The following is a 20,398-nucleotide window of genomic DNA, read 5'->3' as shown; positions in this document are numbered from 1 at the left end:
CACAGTATTGAAGTCAGGCAATGTTATATTACTGTGCTATTTGGAGTCAGATTGAAAAAAAGAAAAAGCATTAAAAAAAACATAAGCAGTTACTAGAATATTATAGCAAGCTAGTCCTCCTCAAACCCTAGAAAATGCTGTTTCTAATTTACTGTAATCCACATTATATGAAGATTAGTTTGGGGTTCATAACCCCAAATCCTGATATTCAAGGAAAAGCTTTTAAAAAGCAAAACAAACAGAAGCATCCCAGACTTGCTGCATTCAAATAGAAATTCTGGTTTTCTAAGTTTAGCTCACGTATGACCATCTCGTATCTCACTTAAAGGCTGTCATTTAAATCATAAATAAAATGGGGGTGGTATGGCACCCATGATGTCACATTTCATGAAAACTGTTTTCTCATCTTTATTTACAACTTCCACAAAACAGGCTTATCCATGGAACCCTTCATTTGAAGCTGCAAGTGTACTTCCCGTACGTTAAACATATTAAAAAATAATGGAAAATATAACTCAAAATCGTGTTCGAAGAAAAATGTCCGAATCACAATAAACAAAACCAAAGATGCTGCATCTCAAGTCAGGAACACAGTAAGAGAGGTCAGGCACTACCTGCAAAACTGGTAATATTTCAGAGCAGAAGCAAAAGAATGCATCACATAAGTATGCACTGAACTTCATGAAGAAGGATTAGTCCTGCAAGTCTGAGAAACTAAGATTTTAGGAGAACCTTGAAAATATAACATAAAACATGCTGCAGCTACAAGAGGTGGATGACTAGTTTTCGAACTGTGAAGGTTCGTGGTCCATTTCAGTCGACATGTGGGGCAGGACGTGCTGAGAACATCATATATGGTTGGTCTCTTAGTCTTCACGTAAACCTCAGCTACCATCATTCTATCTCACCCAGCCCCTTAGAGATGAGCACTTCTTCCAACACATTAGGTAATTCTGCCTTGCTTTTCCACCCATGTCAGGGACATACATCTACATTCTTTCCACTTCAGTTAGATCAGAATGACTGCATAGAATACCAACCTACTTAAACCTAAAATAAGACTGAATTACTCTAAACATCTCACATTTTATTGCCAGCCCTTCCCTTCAATTACTATACCTAGCCTGCATCCCAGAATATCTACACAAGTCTAGGTTTTACAGGGGAAGCAGTAATGTTTTTGAAGAAATTCCACATTCAGAAGAAACCCAAGAGCAACACTAGAAGATAAAAACTGATGGGTTTTCAGATATTTCCAAAGTATTCAAAGGCCCTCCAGAAATTTTACAGAAAGAAATAGCCTAAGGAGTTAGAAGTTAATTTGACTATAGATGATAACTCCTAAACGTAAGACAGGTTAAGTAAAGTTAGAATGATAAATTCATAGCTCTATGACACATGTATCTTCTTCCCTGTAACTTCCATCCAAACTACATCATTAAATTATCTCATAAAATCAATGATAACTAATACACCAATAAAAAAGTTTCATGGAATTGAGCCTCTTGGTTTATGATGTTCATTTTAGAGCAAAAAAAATTCTATCCAGAAGGAAAAAAAAGGTGTCTAATGAGGGCTAACTACATTAAAGCCTTGACCTACACATAAGAAAAACATATTTCAGCCAAGCATTTCAACCTAATAACTCTGCATTATTCTTTAGATGAGAGTGAAACAAAAATTCTGAGAGTCATTTTGCAAACTTTCTTAATTTGTGTAATACCTAATTGCCATATACAATGAGAAAGGCATATCCAACAATACTGGACTCCAGTTTAAGTCGTCAATTGGAAATCATTGGCTAATATTCCATTTGGTCATTTGTTCATTTCTTTGTATTATTTAGATTGAGAAAGATTACACAGACCAACTTTAACTGGTATCAACATCATGTTTATCTCTAATCTCTCCTTTTTAATTTTGTAAGTATCCTTTATATTATTTAGTTACTGCCAGATAATTATATTAATCAACTCTGGCAATTATCCAAATGTTTCTGAAGATTTCAAGGTTAGGGATAACCATTTCAACATTGAATTATTCCGTACACTGTGAAGGGGGAAATACTTAATGATGAAGCATGAAGAAGCGGTGTACAGAATTGCTCCATCAGTGCTCCCAACAGAGACAGAAAAAATGGGGAAGAAAGCTATACTGAGTTTTAAATGACCTTAATGAAAAGTTCCGATTTTACAAAAGGAGAGGAAAGTAGGACAGTGGAAGAGCTCAGGAAGGGGATCACAAAGTATATCAACACGTGTAACTTCCTATAATAGAAAGTTTACCTGTGTTTCTGAAATACTTAAAACACTACTAAATAAAATTGCATACCTCTAATTATCCAAAACATGCTACTTCCTAAAGATCAACTAGTTCTATGTGTATGCACACATACATACACTAATATAAACACATGCAGAATTCTGAGAAATACTGAACAGTATAACTATCAGAATGTAACAACCTCACTTCTCTATTTTAAATCAAAACATTTGGGGTAAGTAAGAGGGACACAGAAATATGAACTATAGCTCCTATTCTCCAAGATGCAACAGAAACTAAACCAAATAAAATTCTGTTCCCTCTATTTAAAAAGTGAGATATTGTTGATTTTTTTTAATTGTGATTTTATTTTAGAAAAAGAAGAAGTGTTTTATTCATGAGTATTACACAGGTTGAAAGAACTTAAGCGGGAAACAAGGACTTGGAATAAAACTCATTGAGGGCTCATCTGATCACAGTGAAGACCAGAAACTGACTCTCTTTTTTTAAAAACAAGAATTCTAAGAAACTTGGAACAGCCATAATCATCACCTTAACAAAATTGCACAAAATTTGGATTTTAAATTAGTGTTTAATTAGGGACAAAAAGTACCCTTGAAAGAGAAATAATTATTCCACCTACAATGTAAGTTATACTGACAGCATTGTTCACGAGTTTAGAAGTAAAACAAGAGATAATTTATTCCCCAATGAAACATGCTCATAAAAAAATGGTTTACTGATTTTCATTATCTTTTTTTCTATTTATTTTGTTTGTAACATCTTCCATTCTGCTAAACTACTAAGTGTTATTATTTTTAGATAGCGTAAACTACACGAACTCCCATGAGTTAAACTGCTACTTAGCCAACAAACATGAAGCAGTAGAAGCACTTGTGCTGGTACCCAGGCAAAGTACAAGGCTTTAATTTAATTTAATTTGCCATGCATGCATCCTATCAACGACTCGGAAATCATCCTTAGTTCTTGAAATTAGATATACTTCAAACTACACAGAGCTCAAACAACAGAAAGCCACGCACACAACCAAAACATAAGACAATGTTTTATGATCATCTACAAGCCTCTCTAGGAGCATTTCATTTGAAAACAAAACAAACAAACAAAAAACTAAACTGGAAATCACTGTGCAAATCACTATGCCTGTTCCATTTTACATATTCATATGGTCCCAAGTAGTGACTCAACCTAAACACTGATACATGCTCGAGTTTGGCTAATATAATTCTTTGTTAGAAGATATCCACCAACCCTGCTCCTATCCCTTTGAAATAATACTTTAACTTGCAATGACAACAGTACTGCCTCTCTTCTTTGTTACATTAGATTATGCTGAGAAGGTAAAACTTCATTTTCAGTTTCTGAATGAGGCAAAGGGAGGCAGCCAACAGTTCACATAACCTAAACACTTACTTGAGCTCACTAAGAAAGCAATTTTACTGCCAAATACTTGAAGCTCAAATATTTATAGAACAAGTTTGTTTATCTTTTCTGTAACTAGTGAAAAGGTTTGTTTGTGAATGTTAAAATATTCTATATTTTCTATTCATAACGGTACTTGCAAAGTTTGATATGGATATATGTTTTAAGAGAGGGGTTGAGAAATACAATAACTACAAAGCAGGCTACTGAAAATCTCCTGAATAGAAATTATGGTTTCAAAACAGAAAAGATCTTCAAGGAATAGTATTGTAAAAGGAAGGCACTTTGAAAGCCAGTCCAGAATTTAGAGCTTTTTAGGTAGATCTTTCATGACAGTAAATATGACTGCTGCTTCTTTTTTGCTAAAACTGACTGTTTTTAAAATAAATAAGCAGGACATGAAGACAGCATTTTCTTAAAGGGTCTCCACTACAGTTCCTAAATATTTTCTTGGAACATTTTAATCATCAGACTCCCAAATTCATTAAATAAGATTTCCGAAACATAAAGATAGATCTTTTTTCTTTTCTAAGTATTCTATGCTTATCTTTCCCCCATCAGAGGACTTCCTGTGTTGCATTACACCGTATTTTGAAGAGATGAGGAAAATTATATATACTTGCCCAGAAAACCTCAGTATTACACAAAAAACTAGAATCACAGAATCTATTTAAAGATCCATGATAAGTATGGACCAGAATCATGGCACAAGAGATAAGCAACTAATTAACAACCATCCCTACACAGCCTATAGACTGAAAATACAACCAAAGAGAGCTAGTTTCTTTTCATTTCCAATTTAGTTTGGAACACAAACTCAGATGACTTATTCCATATCCCAATAGCACTGCTGAAAAATAAAGAATGCAGCTCCTCTGCTAATAATTTGTGGGGGTTAGAATTATGTGGTTTTTATTTGTTTGACAGTGATTATTTTTGAGGGCAACAAGCTCCAGCATGAGGAGGAAGCAGGCAAGAAACACCATTCACCTTTCTAGCCAAAGAGCAGTATGAAGGCCACAGCAGCCCACCTGCCAGAGGTTCCTGCTAAGGACAGAGCCCTGAAGAGAATCCAAGGCTATCACAAGGGTATCAGGCCATCAATGACCTCAGTTAGCCTTCCCTCAATTCCCCCCCCCCGACACAAATACACTTTTTGAGACTGACAGATTTTTTACCCTGACTTAGTAAACTCTTTAGTTTGTCAGCCACTGCTATATGGAATTTTTTCTTTTTTTTTAAATAACATTCAGCATAATTTTGCATATAGCAGCTTAAAAATAAACCAGATACAAGGCTGAGATGGAAATCTGCTTATTTAGCCTCAACAGATCTGCCCACATACCGAAAATTATTTTTAACAACTGTTTCCTAAAAGCATAAAAATATTATCATCACACACCATGTTACTGCATTGACACTGCTTAAAAAAAGACTACCGTACCCTATTTTTAGGGTTTCATATTTATAGTAAGATTACGTGAATCCACATTTCTTCAGAATTAAATTGAGTAGACATCAGTTATTGAAACATCTCTGTTGTCTTGTTTTACAGCTTTTACCTGAGTAGATTTATCTTTCATACATGAAGGGTAGTGTACATGGGGATCACGTGGCCACTGTCCTGTGAGGTAAGGTCCTGTTATTGTGTCCAAAGAAGAAGTTCGCCTTATGGTACCAGAAGTTCTGATTTGCTGGGATTTTGGCCTGTCCACTGTAGAAAACCAGAACAAAACCAACAAAAAAGTCAGGCTAAATTTCATGTGAAATGTTAAAAGCTAGCTATGACACACAATGGCAAGAACACATCAGAAACCTTTGTCTAAATGCCAAGCTGAAAAGAACGCCATCCCATCAAAGCAAATAACATCAGACAAAGAAGAAAAACAAATACAAAAGAGAAAACAGTCACAAAACCCCCAATGCTTAAAGTGTTCATATCCGCAAAGAACTGGGCTACTTACACCATATATTTTCATCAACAAAAAACATCAAGTAAATTTAAATACAGTGATGATGCAACTCAGGAAAGCCAGACACACAGAAATAGAAAATATAACATAATATAACATTAAGTTAGCTTGCTTAGCTTTCTAAATACTAAAACACAAACCATGACAAAAATTATGGTTCTTAAGAAGATGTACATCCAATTTATTGCTCTTATGTACATCATTCCATATTATTTACAAGATCCCACTACAGGCCTTAGCAAGCTGAGAGCATGACTGTGTCTTTCCCTCTGACAGAGCTCAGTTCAAAGCAGCTGCCTTGCTTGCTTTTGCTCATCACAGTGCCTGCAGTTCTTGAGTCCTTCCTGGACTTCTCTCCTCATACACCTAGATCATGGAACACTTCTTCCTGCATTTCATTTGGAAAGCAGAGTGTGGGGTGATTCATGAGATTGATGTGGGAAAGAACAGTTTTAGACCATGCTCTCTGGATCATCTTGCTTTGTCCTTTAGGCAAAATTACCTCATATACTCATTTTCTAGACTTCACATTAGCCAACCTAAGCCCTACATTGCAGCTCCTGTCTGTTTTGCTCACCCTTACTAAAAGAAAATAGCAAGTGCTAATTTCCAAGTTAATCACGTGCTATGCACTGATCTGACCCACCAAAACCCTACTCACTGCTCAGAACAGGAGAGCAGATCTGCTGGCACACTTCTGAATCCAAACATGGCCACTGGCCTTCACAAGCATTTTCAATATCACCTAGAACTGATGGATCTCCAAAGGCTGAGTCAATCATCAATGTGTTATGTAACATTCAGCACAATTATTAGGGTATAGCACTAATACAGCATGGTTATAGATATATGAACATGACAGTATTAAAACAGACCATTTTAGACAAATATAAGCCACTGAAACACTTCATTAGCTACTCATTGCAGGTGAAGAATTCTAAATAATGGCATGAATTGGACATACAGTAATACATCATGCTGCCTTTTATGCAATATAATTGTTCTGACTGCCTTAAATATAAATCAAATCCCTACCATTTTAAACAGAACTATCCTTATAGAATTCCAATTGTGACAAATTTGCATTTTAAGAAAGATCTTTGAACTATTAAAAGCAGCATGAAATCCAAAATAAAGATAGCAAATTTTAAAAATGAAACTAGTTTTTACATTTGCACTGAAACACAAGTGTACCTAAGGGGTACATAGCTACAAAGCATTTTTCCAACCATCCTTGTCGCACTATGGCACTACGCTACTCTCTTAGGTAGCCCAAGTTTTGAAAATTTCTCAAAAACACTTTTTAAAATATGCTAGAGACAATGTACAGATAAACAGGCAAAGACAATGTCTGAAGATGAGGAAATAAGGACTAAGCATACCTTTGCAAACTTTACATTTAAAAAGTCTTGCTGCCAAAAGAAACCAACCAAGAAAGCACAAGCCCAGAAACCACAAATAAAATATATACCATGAGATAATGAGCTAAGGTCTGTTTCTTGTTCTACACCCAGAGGAAAGGCAATAGCAATCCCATAAGGACTAACATAATACCATTACAACAGAACAGGAAAAAAAACCACTACCAAAAGTTAGTACATTTTTATTTTTCCATGGTAATCTTGGAAGTGGACTGCAGGACACTGTCAAACCGTAAAGCCAGGAAAACAAAATCTTTAAGACGTGGTTTCAAAAGTCCCTACTCTTCTTCAGCATTCCTATGACTCACAGGAAACAAACCACTTCTCAACTGCATGAACCAATTCAAGTTAACACTAATTTAATGCCATCCCTATTCCACTGTTGTCCGCGCTCTTTCCATTGCCTTTGAGACGGCATGCATAGATACGTGAATCCACCTAGTAAAGTGATTCACTGAGTTAAACATAAAGACAACTAAAATGCATTCCCCCAAAGTCATAAATACACCGTTTTCCCCATTACAGGCAGAGTTGACATAACATAACAGGTAGAAACAACCACAGGAGAGCCAGAACGAACAGCAGGGCTGCAGCAGCACTGAGCTCTTTTCAATAATAGTTTCAGCTCCTGACCTTTTATATCATTAGATCATAAAAAATACAGAAAAAGGGATCTCTAAGCATGAAATTTGAAGGGACTTCTACAAGTTAGCATTTGACAAACTGTCTTGTATAGTAATGTACTTAGAGATGACAGGATGTCACGGAGAGCAGCATTGTACTGGACCACAACAGTGGCACATCAGATCAGCTCAAACTTTTCTCTAAATATTAAACCTGCTCTCAGGATTTATTTCTTAATTTTGCTTTTCTCACCTCATCCTAAGTCTGTCTTCTTACTATGCTAGGGAGCTACTACAAAACTTTCACTTCTCCCCAAACTTTCATTATCAATGAAATGTTGATGCTACTGTCATGAATATCCTTCTCCAGACCAAATCACTTTCTCTGGATAGAAACTTAATGTTTCTCACAGAATCAAGTACCATCTGACAGTTGAAGCACTTCAACAGCTCCTGGACACAGCCAACAGACTTCAGCATTCAAAAAGGCTTCAACACTATCAAGACATCTCTAAAGTTACAGACTGATTTTATGCAAGTTTCAGACTACACCTCATCTGACAATATCTAAGTGTATGAATGAGTAAGTCAGAAGGATTCTGTTGTCTTCCTCAGTGACATCTAACACATCTCACAAGAAGCTCAGCTCTACCTCCAGAGCAAGTGAACTTAGGAGAACAGCACTGAAGCAGTGTAACGTTACCTGAAAAAGCCAGCTAGAAATTAGAAAAGCAAAATATAAGCTTGCAGGAAGGTAAAATACCTCGTGTTATTTAAAATATGCCACAAGTTTAATGGCATGTATTTAGAGCCTATTGCTACACTATTCTAGTTATAAATAATGTTACGCAGAATGACAGAAGGGTCCATCTCAATACTACAGCTGGTGAAATTCGGCATGATCCTACCTCCCAGCAGGAACCAACTAAAATAAACTGCATGAAATCACAGTTCTGCATGCTGGATTGAGAGCAAAGAGAATCCTAGTTATACCACCTAGACTGACTGAAAAAAGGTTTTCATTTCTCTGACAGCAAAATGTAATTCAGTAAGAGGCTAACACGACAGCTCTTTAGAAAAGGACACAGGGCTCAAATAAAACCATCTGCTACAGCTCTAAAATGAAGAGCTTGCCTTCCCATCCAGCATAGAGGCAGCAAACCTGTGCATAATCTGAAAGCCATGTTCACAGTCCATTTTTAGCTTAAATAATGCTTTGTGCCACACGTGCATGGAGGAAAATCACCTGCAGCTGAAGAGCATTGGTAGCATTATAAAAACTGCTTCAGCTAAATCCACCAGAGCTCATCTGTCAGCATCTTTTCTTCCCATCTTTCTCTCAGCAGTGAGCAAATGCTGTTCAAGTTTGGCAAGAACTTTTCCATTCACATCCTTGCATGGATATAACCAGCTTCAAAAGACTAAATTACCTTAGGAACTTCTCAGATGACACAGACTCTTCTCAAGTTGAGTCAAAAACATGAAGTGTTAATATTGTCATCTCATTATTGATGTCAGCTAATTGTGACACTCTCCTACCATAAGGTTAGACAACATTCTTGCAGTAAGATCTTGATTTTTCTCTTGAAAGTTTGTCTTAACTTAAACTATTAAGCCAGGACAGCCAAGTTATGACATTATGAAATATCAGTACTAAATTCCACAATAAAGTTTTCATGAGATGTTTCTCTTCAGTTTAGTTGCCAGCACTCCACAGAACATTCTGGTTAAGAGCTACTACTGAAGTGAGTCCCAAGCTTAGGACTCATCCATTCCTGAAGATATTCAGATTTTACATAGGAAATGAATAGTAATTCCAAAAATACTCAAGACTCTTGGAAGGACTCACTTCAATGGATATCCCCAGTCTGCTTAAGACACTTTTCAAGAGCCACAAAGTCAGAGTTCTAGTCGTCAGGCTTGAAGGATATGCAGAGACTATATATCACTCTATGAATGAGTATCAGATATTTCTAGAGCATTCCATTCAGACATGGCAACAAATTTACAACAATCTACAAACCCAATCAGATGCAGAAGTGCCTGCGTGAATGCCTCTTAAATAACGAAGCACCTGAGAATGCAGTCCAAGAAATCATAAACTAGAAATGGAAAGCTGAATATTTAAGAATGGTGACCCACGGTGACCTTTAAGAAGTATAGCCCAACACCACCTAGGTCACACTTCCCACAGGAGCTACTGATGACTGCCCCACACATCTAGCTAAAACTCCCCTCTTCTGTTACACCTTGAACAAGCATGAAAGAGGGACACCGCTGCTCTTCCCTGCTTTGGACAGCGATTCCTTGAGTACCAGAAAAAGCAGATTTTCAGCTTCAAGAGGAGTAAGTCTAGGACAAGTCTGGGAAAGGGGTTTTGCCTTTCTGTTTGCTTTTTAAGCAAGTATATAGTGACACTGCACTGATTCCTGAATGTATATCTGATTGGTCTTTCCTGCTCTGATTATACAGGTAGATGGTCAAACTGGTGCATGTTTATTTGCAGAACTTGTCTCTATAACTTTGCGAGGAAAAAGATTGAATAATGGGGATTTAGAGGCCACTCCAAAAAAAAATATTTCAATCTTCATTCTCAAGAAGGCTTTTCTCTTGTAACTGGAGCCAAAATCTCTCATGAAAAAGATTAACAAGGGATTTGGGGTACCCTGAAGTTTTACTCCAGAGGACAGATCTATTGGCTCAAAAGACATTTCTCATTTGCTAGTGACTGACCGACTTGTTTCTGACCCAATCTGCAAACTGGCTGAATGACTACATTAATGGTTCAGAGCACACTGTTTCCCATGTACTGTTCATAGAAAATAACAAAAAATAGTATTTTAAATAGCATCTTAAATAAACCACTACACTCTAATATGTAATTGAAAAGATGTGAAGTTACTGCACTTTCCTTCATAATTTCAAATTATACAGCTTAATATCTTTAGTAGCTTAAAACAAAGCAAAATACTAGCTTTTTCAAACATTTAAAATGCAGTACAACATTTTGCTACCAAAATTATACTTGTAAGAGGATATACGAAGACACAGTCATTTTAAGTTACCTTCTGATACATCTCTAAAAGTACTGTACATTCAGCTCCATACAACATCTGTCTTCATTATGTGCACCGCATTGGTTTTGGTTCAGTTGTATCAACTTCAGAAATTATTCCCAAGTTTCTATTTTTAGAAATCAAGAGAGAGAATGACTAAAAATGAAGAGAGAATAACATTCTGAAGTAACTACTCTAAACAGACTGACACAATGCACTCTTAATTTCCTCTCATTATCCTAACTGAATAAAAAAGGCACAGAGCAGCACCATAATCTAACCAAGGCTCCAACAACCAAACTGAACAAGCAGAAAACAAGATCTCTCTTGATGAGATCTAAGATCTTTTCAGAAATCCAGGTCCATGAATTATGTTCTTTCTGCATGCAAAAATCTTCAGGGGAGAAAAAAAAAATAAAGAGGGGAACCAGTCTTCCACACAGACCATTCTACAGTTTGGTAGCCAGGGCAGATTTGGTTTTGTACCTGACAAGGCTTATGAGAATTCAAACTGAACTGCATGAAACACAAGTCTGTGAAGATAGGAGGTAGCCTGTACTGGGAAAATAAAGTAAAAAAAAAAACCAGCTAGGTGCTTCAAAGGAAAATCATACACACTGACCCACAGTACAGGACTTAGAAATCAACCATATTGAGTTATCTTTTATCACTATGACTAACACATCTAGAGAGGGAAGAGGTCTTCTCATTAGTCACTGAATCCAACCAGCATACCAAGGTATTTCCTTCCATCAAGGAGGCTTCATGCACAAGTCTTCAAGGACACATAGCTCTATTCACCTAGCTGCACACACAGCAAGGCACAAGGCACAGAGCTAGGCTATAGATACCCAGAGGAAGTGGGACATGTGGATAAATTTGCTGGCATATTTCACTGGACCTACAGCTGACTCAATCTTGGTTGCCTATGCATGTATGTTGAAGTAAGGTCTCTGCCTCATGTCCCTTATTCCATCCCATTACAGATCAAGTAAAACGTGACTGCAAATATCTTTCAGAAGTCAGATTTTGTTCACAGCAAAACTCCCCTGTTTAAAATCAACATTATCCTTAGAGATCAAACATAGAAAGAACACTCTAATCTCAGTAAGAAAAGTAAACAAACCATCTGGCAGAAAGTTTCAGTGCTCTAAAGCTAAGTTATTCGTCTAGCAAGGATTACTGCTGGCATGTATAGGACCTGTGGCATTTAATATCACAAAAGCCTGCTTTGTTCAACAGATGTAACCTACACATTTGCACTCTTCTAACAGGACGCCATGTAGGTAAAACACTACTTTCAAACCTTTCAGATTTTTATGTATTTCACATTTTTAGAATGTATTTTTTTGTAAAGTTATTACTTCAACTTTAAACACCACACAAACACCTAAATTTAGTATCATTTAATAGAGTATCTAAAAATGTTCCTATTCTAAGAAGTTAAAACAAAATTGATTGGAGCTCAGCAGCTAAGTACTTGGGAAAAAACACACCAGAACACACAATCGGCCATTAACTGCTATGCACTTCAGTAGATACAGAGAATTTTCCTCCTTTTAGATCATTAATTTAGATCTTTCGAATGATCTATTCTATCTATCCAATACTGAGAACCAATTTGGGAACCAAAAACAGCACTAAAGCTTGGGGTGTTATTTTCTTTTCTTCCAGTATATTAATAAATAAAGTCTTGAAGGTCATTATAAACACAATTAATTCAGTAACTAAAGAAACTACCACCTTTGTTGAATAAATTTGGTGACACTGAATGGATGCCTGGTGTTGTTATAACGATAATACTTAAAATCTAACAAGATGTAGAAAGTGAAGGGTTTGTAACCCTTTATTCTAATTCCACTTTCCATAAAAACACAGCTGGACATAACAATAAATTAAACAACTTAAATCAGAATGCATGATTCACCATTTTCATAATCAAAATACTCAAAGAACTGTAATCAATGCACAGGGGCTATACGATGCCATCATAATGATCACCAATTATTAGAGACAGAAAGCATTCTCCTAGCTAGGGCTAAGTATACTAAACTAGAATAGTAATTTTATCTGAAAAAAAAAATTGAAAAATAGAAATGTAAAGCCAGATTAAAACTGATTGCCTACATCAGTGTCCAACTTTAATGGTTAAATAAATTACCTTTTCATTATCAGTTAAAAGACACAGAAAGAAAGGACTAGAAACAACTTCCTAAACCTGCAGCCCACTTCGCAGCTATCACTGACAAAACACAGTCACTTCAAAAAAGATTACAAACTCAGTCTTACAGCAGCTGAGTATTTTGTCCTCACGACTCCTACTGGAAATGTGATCCAGAAAGATTTTTTTTTCCCCTCATGGTTTCAAGTCTTCTTATAGTTTTCTATACAAACATTTACCATCTCAAACCAATCTACTAATCATGTCCTAGCACTAACTTCAGCTCGCTCTTCTCAACTCTCCATCCCCTGGATTCTAAAAAAGCAACTGTATTTTCACTCAGAGCAGATGTTTTAGCATCACACAGTAAAACTCCTAACCTAGTAGTCCTTCTCTGGGTCTGCTCCAATTTGATTTTACCTTTCTTGAATTGTGGAGGACCATAGGAGTGTGCAGGATCCCATATGATGCCTCATCAGGCTCCTGTGTGGCTGGCTGCTCTTCACACAAGACCTGCCCTGTGCCCAGTACTTTTTCAGTCACTTCTTGCTGGCAGTTTAGAGATCTCATGATCACTCAACTCCACCCTCCAGCATTTTCAAATCAGATGCTCCTCCTTTGAGGAAAAGATATTCTGCTCAAGTACAACCTCACATACATATACCTCCCTATTTTTTTTTTTTTACTTTTAAATCTCACTTTTCAAACTTATTATTTCAATTCCCATGGTTCTTAAACTCTTCTTGCATAATTTTCCTGCAATTAAACCTCTCAAAATTCATGAAGAATTTCATCACCCTAATTCTAAAATTTGCCTAAGCAGATAAGATCTACTTCCCATCTAGGAAATCAGTTTTCCTATCAAAACCACCAAGTTAGCATGACACAATTTGGAAGCTCATTTTGCACTTCAACAGTTCTCTCTGGTTTCCACCATCCCTTCAAATTTCTTCTGAAGTTTCACCAACAGGTGTCTACATTTTAGAACTGGATGCAATGTTTTTCACATATTTAAAGCATCAGCATTGTATATTCTATGCTCAGGTATCTACTATCAAATGGTGTCACCTTCTATTTACAAGACTGTCTTAGAAATTTGAAGGCAAGTGTCAACTTCTGAGTAGGCTTTTCTAGAATCTTGCAATTGAGATCTCTGAATTGACTTTATTAAAATATGCAATCTGTATTTATTATAGTCTCAGTTATTCCTAATTCCAAATGACTCTCATCCTTTACAATTTTTTTCCTAAATCTTTCTGGGTTAAAAATCACTGCCATTATGGAAGTGATTTCTTAAGACTTTGTTCTGGTGAGCAGAAAGCACTGAAAAAAAATCTGTGTTATTTCCTCTGAGATTTTTCCTACTACTCCTTGGAGTTAATTTTGAAACCATACATTCTAGCAAATCAGTCTCAGATCACTCTTCATCTTTTTTTCTTGGTATCAAACAGCTGCAACTACTTTTTCCTTATTTTCCAATTTGCTTGTTTCTATTGTCTGTCTTAAAGCATAAAATGTCTAAGTCTGTTCGGGTTTTAACAATTCTCACTTTCAAAAAGTGATTGATAATATGACATTCTTTCCTCAGTTCTTCCTGCTGTATCTTGCAGGATCTCACTTTATTCCTAGCAGTCTTTTTGAGGTAAGTGTCCAAGCAATCAGATCAAATCCTTGAGGTTTTCTATGTCTGAAAGACTTCAATAGCGTTTACATTTTTCATTAAAACAGATTCTCTTTGTATTGAAGACAGAGCAACACTGTTCAGACAATTTTTCAAACTATTTCCTTCTGAAATCCAAAACTTCAGATTTATAGATTTTAAACAATATCTCTATGTAGGATCTTTTGTTTTGCTATATATGCATGCAAATTTGCAGAATTAAACAAAGGCTAGATCTTACATTTATTGTATATACAGCATCAGCACAATAATTTCTTCCCCTTCTCCCACATTTTCAATCGCCACACTTAGTAATTCCTATCTTCAATGTGGCCAATTTGAGTTTCTGCTACAAATCTTGCAATCAAAAGATCTCCCTGCATCCTTCAACTTCATATTAAAGGCTATACACACCACTAAACAAAATCATGAGACTCCAATCACCGTAATAGGCTATATCTGTCTTTGGAAGAAATTCAGGTAGATGTATGTATCAGTTTCTCACATCTAATATTTTAAATAATATATGCACTGCACACATTGATAAACCATTTGTTTTGAAAGAATGAGACTCTCTTTCTACAGTAATGCTTAAAGTTTATTTGGATCTCCAGTGTGGACAACATCCTACATTGAGCATGTGTCACCAGTCACTTCCTTGTATGGACATTTCTCAAATACACATTACTTTTCAACATGCATGAGTTAATTACATTTTTGCCCATCAGAATTTTTTCTCTTCCAGATTAGGACTTTTTCTTGTCCCCCTCAAAAAGAACATCAAGTATTTCAAATGTATTTTATGGTTTCTTTGTGGGGGAAGAAAACATTGCAAAGATGATTATTTGGGGCAGAGTATCAGGTACAAAAAAGGAGCCACTGAAGGTTAAATACCAGAGAAATCAGAGTATGAGAGAAAGAAAGTATAAGGTATTCCATTGTCAACTGCCACAGTTAAGCAGACACAGCTATCAGTTAAGAATGAAAATTTTAAGACCTTCAACAGAAATTTACTTCTGTGAAGACAGCTTCTCCTTTAACCTGGCAAGCTTCCCAACTACTGTGTAAACCTAAGTTTCATTCTGCATTCTTCAGCAGTTAGCTGATATTTTTAGAGTCACACTGGTCAAAGTCTGTTCCGGGGCACTCAGCATAAAGCTGGGTTTAACTTTTAGTGAGCAAGTCAACTTTCCATTGCTTTGAAAAGCAGAAAGTTAAGATAACACATATAACAAAAGATTTAGAATAATATATGCTGGATACAGAGGTGTAACACCTGAATGCATAGCGTCAACATTGCAAAGCCTCCTGGGTTTCACAATGTACTTTCCAGGGCTCTAGACTCCAAAAAGACCGATTAGCTGACACACGGCACTGAATTTAAGCTGACTCTGTACAAGAAGTGCCCTCACCAAATCCCTCCAGAGCACAGACTGCACCACAGTATAGATACCTCCTGTAATCACCAGCATTTTCTAGTCTCACTGGGTTAGTGAGGTCTGCTGTGACGTACAGAAAGGGTGTCACTGAGACCATGTTAAATACCTACAGAAACTCATAGGTCTTGTGGAGCTGGCTCCTCCACACTGTGTGTCTTTGTGGCCTGATGTCCGGAAACACAGTCCAAAATTTACAAGGTTTATCCAGCAACATTTCTGATCCAGCACGGGTACAGTGCTTCATCTATTGAAAGCAACTGCACTGTTATCCCTGGGAGCTACACGTTCACAAACCTGGGCAAATATATCTGCACTTAGTAGCCAATTGCTGATCGCATGACATAATTTGAAGAAGTAGGCTTTGTATTTACAGACTAATTTCTGCAGACTACAACTAATTGAATTAGCTAGTGATCAAATATTGAATAACCAAAACTTGTTTTCTGGTAAGAACACATTATTTCCAAATCACAGCTTTATCTCCAAATGCTGACAGAGGTTGAGAAATTAGAGTTTTGAATTTTTTTTAGTATTGCAGCCTAAGCATCTGTATCAGAATGTTTAGCTTTTTTCTAACCATGAAGCTTTCTTAAAAATGAAGGTATTCAGGTAATCCAGCTAGCAAACCTCCACAAATTATTTATTTCAGAACTCCAGAATAAGCACTGTACACCAAAACAGAGATTAAAAGGCACACAATATGACAATACCCATATTGCCATACATTTAATTGGTTCACAACTGAGTGGTTACTTTTACAGGAAACATTTCTAAAAGACAGATGTAGACATACTGCAGAAATTAGTTTCAAGTTTGTAGTATGAACACCAGTGATCTTGCAACGACCAATCAAGCCAGTCAGAAATTAGTGTTAATTCTTGAAATTCAGAAGTGCATCTCCAACTAATCTCCTTGCTTAATGTCTGGTGGTGTGAGCAAAGGAAAGGAGGATGAAGCTAACCTTGTTCATGCAGGCAACTTGCACTGTTCAAGGAATGGGTCACTTATTATTATTCTGGTCTAGACCATCTCACTGTAGATTGAGAAGAAAATATTCTACAGTGGACTTCCAATTATTCAAGAACCATGACAGAGCTGCTATCATACTGTTCTTAGTCACTGCTCTTACGAGCAAAATATGACACACCTCCTAAAGAGGAAACAAAATGCAGTTTGGGTAAAACTAGCTTCAGATTGTGCAAAACAAGTGGCATATAAGAACCAATGCTGTTAATCACTCATTTGTATTTGATTCAGAGAACAATACCCATTGCAAACAGCTACTCCTCAATTTAACACCCACAACAGTGAAAGTTACATTCTTATAAACACCAACACCTGTGTCATCATTTGTTAGTGCACATGCAACACTAAATAAGGAGGTCTAATACAGTACCCTGCATTAAGGTTTCAAAACTAGCAGGCTCATAACATTTTATGACCTACTGGGAAGTATATACAGTCTCCAAAGCAGCAATATCTAATACGGAAAGCTAATTAAGAGATCTACTACAAGAAAAAATGTAAACCTTTTATCAAAACCATCTTCACTGACCCAACACCAACTGGTTAGGTTAATTCCTATTTACAAATTGTTTGTGCAGAAAACTTACGTGTAGATACCCACACCTCCTGGGTGTTTTTTTCTCCCTATCAGAGAAAACTAATCTGTTTCTTATCAGGGTGACAGTCAATAGTTTGGTACGAAGCAGCAGCAGCAGCTAATAAGAAGTGGTGCATATACCAAAGGAGCAGAGAAAGTGTAGGAGTGAAATGAACACAACCAGGGCAGAGACAGGATTACAAGGCCAGAGACAGCAGGCTGAGAGCACTCCCCAGCATGGTCTCACCTGGCCTGGGTGTGTTTCCAGATTTTCCAGGAGCTACATGCCGCCTTCGGTCTTAGTAACAGAAGACACAGCCTGAGCAAAGTTATCACCAGACAGTCCAAGGGGACAATGTAAGGAAACAGCTCTGGTCCTAAGTCCAGATCACACAGCTGGTAGAGTAAGAAAGGGTTCCTAACAGAGCATGTATTTCAGTGTCAACCATGGATGAATGCTTCCATGGATGAGTTCACAGCTTTGGAAAAATAAGAGCTGGAGAGACCGACTCGCCATTCAAAAGGATTGGTATCACACACTGTATCATGATACTCTGTGTGGTATCCATACTGCAGAAGTCTCAAATTGTCATCCCTTTCAGGACCCATCAGCTATTTTCATGCTTTAGCATTTAGTTTTTAATTCAAAAATAGTCATAATACAAATACTAGTAATGAACTTCAGAGTCAAATCAGATGGGGAAAAAAGCATAACTGAAGGACAATCTAATTTGGGAAGAAGTAAATACACACTGGGAATTATTACTAAGAATTAGATTATTAAGTACAAACACTCATTTTCCTTCACCCTAATTTCCAATTCTCTTCATTTTGCAACTGCCCACACCTTAAAAGTGGTGACACAAAAGAAAAGGGCATAATCTCAGGCTGACAAGTAGCTGTGATGTATCCCTTCTAATGATGAGATATAAATAATATTATACTTGCCTGAAAATGCCTTAAGCCATTGTTTAGGCACTACAAGTTTACATGGGAGGCAGCATTGAAACAGAGAGAACTCAATGCATTTAAATACTAACATTAAGGCAAGATAATGATCATTAAAGTTAACTATCTTAATCCTTGAGCAAAATTTTGCAGTTGTATATCTTTAATACAGCATCATTTTATTCATCTATAAAAGACATTTTAAAAAAACCCGCTAGTTGATGTTTAAACCCTACTACTTTAACAACTTCTCCTTAACATATGCAAAATCCATGGGGAACTAACTATTGTGTCAAGTGCTGGCAACAGTCTTCTCTACTGAAGCAATCGCCAATTGATTTAAACAGGAACTTTCATTTTTCACTATGGGTTAAAAAATATTATTACCTTCTTCAGATGAAGATAATTAATGAACTGATGAAGCCCCATTAAAAAAGTATTTAAAATATTCACTTACACTGAAACATTGAGGAGCATATACTCTATTTCCAATACATCTGCATTGTCACAACTACTGCTTTCAAGTCCAGACTGAACCTAAACTTCAGAATTTCTGCATCAGTTGTCTTTATTATTTTTTTCATGATGATATATAGAGTAGTATCATGAACCCCATTTTAAAAATAACTGGCTTTCCACTGTGAATTTTAGCTATACAGCAAAATGTGTCAGTCTACACCTGGCAAACACTGACTTTTTTTGTAAGATCTTAAGATACACTCCCTTCATCTACCCTCTCTGCATTTTAAGACATATTTTAAGAACCTCCATTCCCCTCGCCACCATGGGAAAGAAAACAACAAAACACAGGAACCATGAATTTCAGAAACCAAACTACAGTATTTGCCACTGTTTTACTATGCACAGATGTTGGCAAGTAACTTGAGTTTAGCCATACATAATGCACATACATAACTTGCTTACATCCAAAGAATAAGAATTAAAGGTCAAGTAGTGATTTAAAATAGGTATATGCATATACTTTGTAAGTTATTTTTTTCCATGAGGCAGGGAGGTTCTTTCTTCATAGCTAACACCTTGCTACAGCACTGTTCAAATTCAACGGAGAAAATACCTTTCTGTTTTTCTTTCCTGCAGTTTAACACCTGAAAGAAGCTAAATTAATTTGTTTTAGGAAGCATATTTATAAAGGACATCTAATACACTATTCTCACTTAAAGTGATATTAAAACATGTAACTAAAAAGCCTTTGAGTTCAGGACAACTGGATCAAATTTAGCCAATATCTTTTATTTTGCCATATATTCCAATGAAAGGTATTTTGAGAAGAGAGAGGGACAAAGCTGGAGTAAAACTGTTTTGGCCATACAATTATGGGAATACTGCTATTATTCAGGCATCAGGAAATAGGAAGCGTCATAAAAATTACTTCCTTACCTACATTTGTTAGAAATAAAGGAAAGGTCTTCTTGATCTTTTGGCTTATGATGCCAAAATATTGGATGGCTTGAATCCAGGCTATTAAAATAGTTCTGCCTTTTGAAGTTTGAATTTTAGGGTGGGGGGGTTTAATACTGATATCCCTTACCAGTCTAGAGATCAGCAATATTGTCTGTCTTACGCCACTCCTCACTCCACTAGCCTAAAAAGAGATATATATACTTCTTACTCAGGACTGGGTTATGCAGTTGTTTTGCATCTTTTCTAATTCCTTTCTCTCACTAACGTTGGCAATGCTTCAGGAGTTATTTTGGGAAGTAAAAGACACTGGGAACCTTTAACAGCCAAATTGATTACAGAATTTTTCCTATGTCCTTAAAACTAACGTTGTCTTCAGAATTTGACATG

At 36.4% G+C, this 20,398-nt stretch overlaps 1 protein-coding gene across 2 annotated transcripts in view; it reads right to left on the bottom strand.

Annotated features, from left to right (window-relative positions):
- Positions 1-20,398, bottom strand: part of GLCCI1 (glucocorticoid induced 1) — a 52,450-nt gene that overhangs the window by 27,006 nt on the left and 5,046 nt on the right. For both annotated transcript variants that reach the window (XM_027684647.1, XM_027684646.1), the window contains exon 2: positions 5,268-5,419. In XM_027684647.1, the coding sequence (XP_027540448.1) occupies positions 5,268-5,419 (152 nt within the window). The remainder of the gene's footprint in view (positions 1-5,267; positions 5,420-20,398) is intronic.

The sequence above is a fragment of the Neopelma chrysocephalum genome, unplaced genomic scaffold, assembly GCF_003984885.1.
Source record: "Neopelma chrysocephalum unplaced genomic scaffold, ASM398488v2 Primary Assembly neopelma1_67, whole genome shotgun sequence".
Taxonomy (NCBI): Eukaryota; Metazoa; Chordata; class Aves; order Passeriformes; family Pipridae; genus Neopelma; species Neopelma chrysocephalum.
The sequence above is the reverse complement of the archived record's forward strand: the minus strand, read 5'-3'. Positions and strand labels throughout refer to the sequence as shown.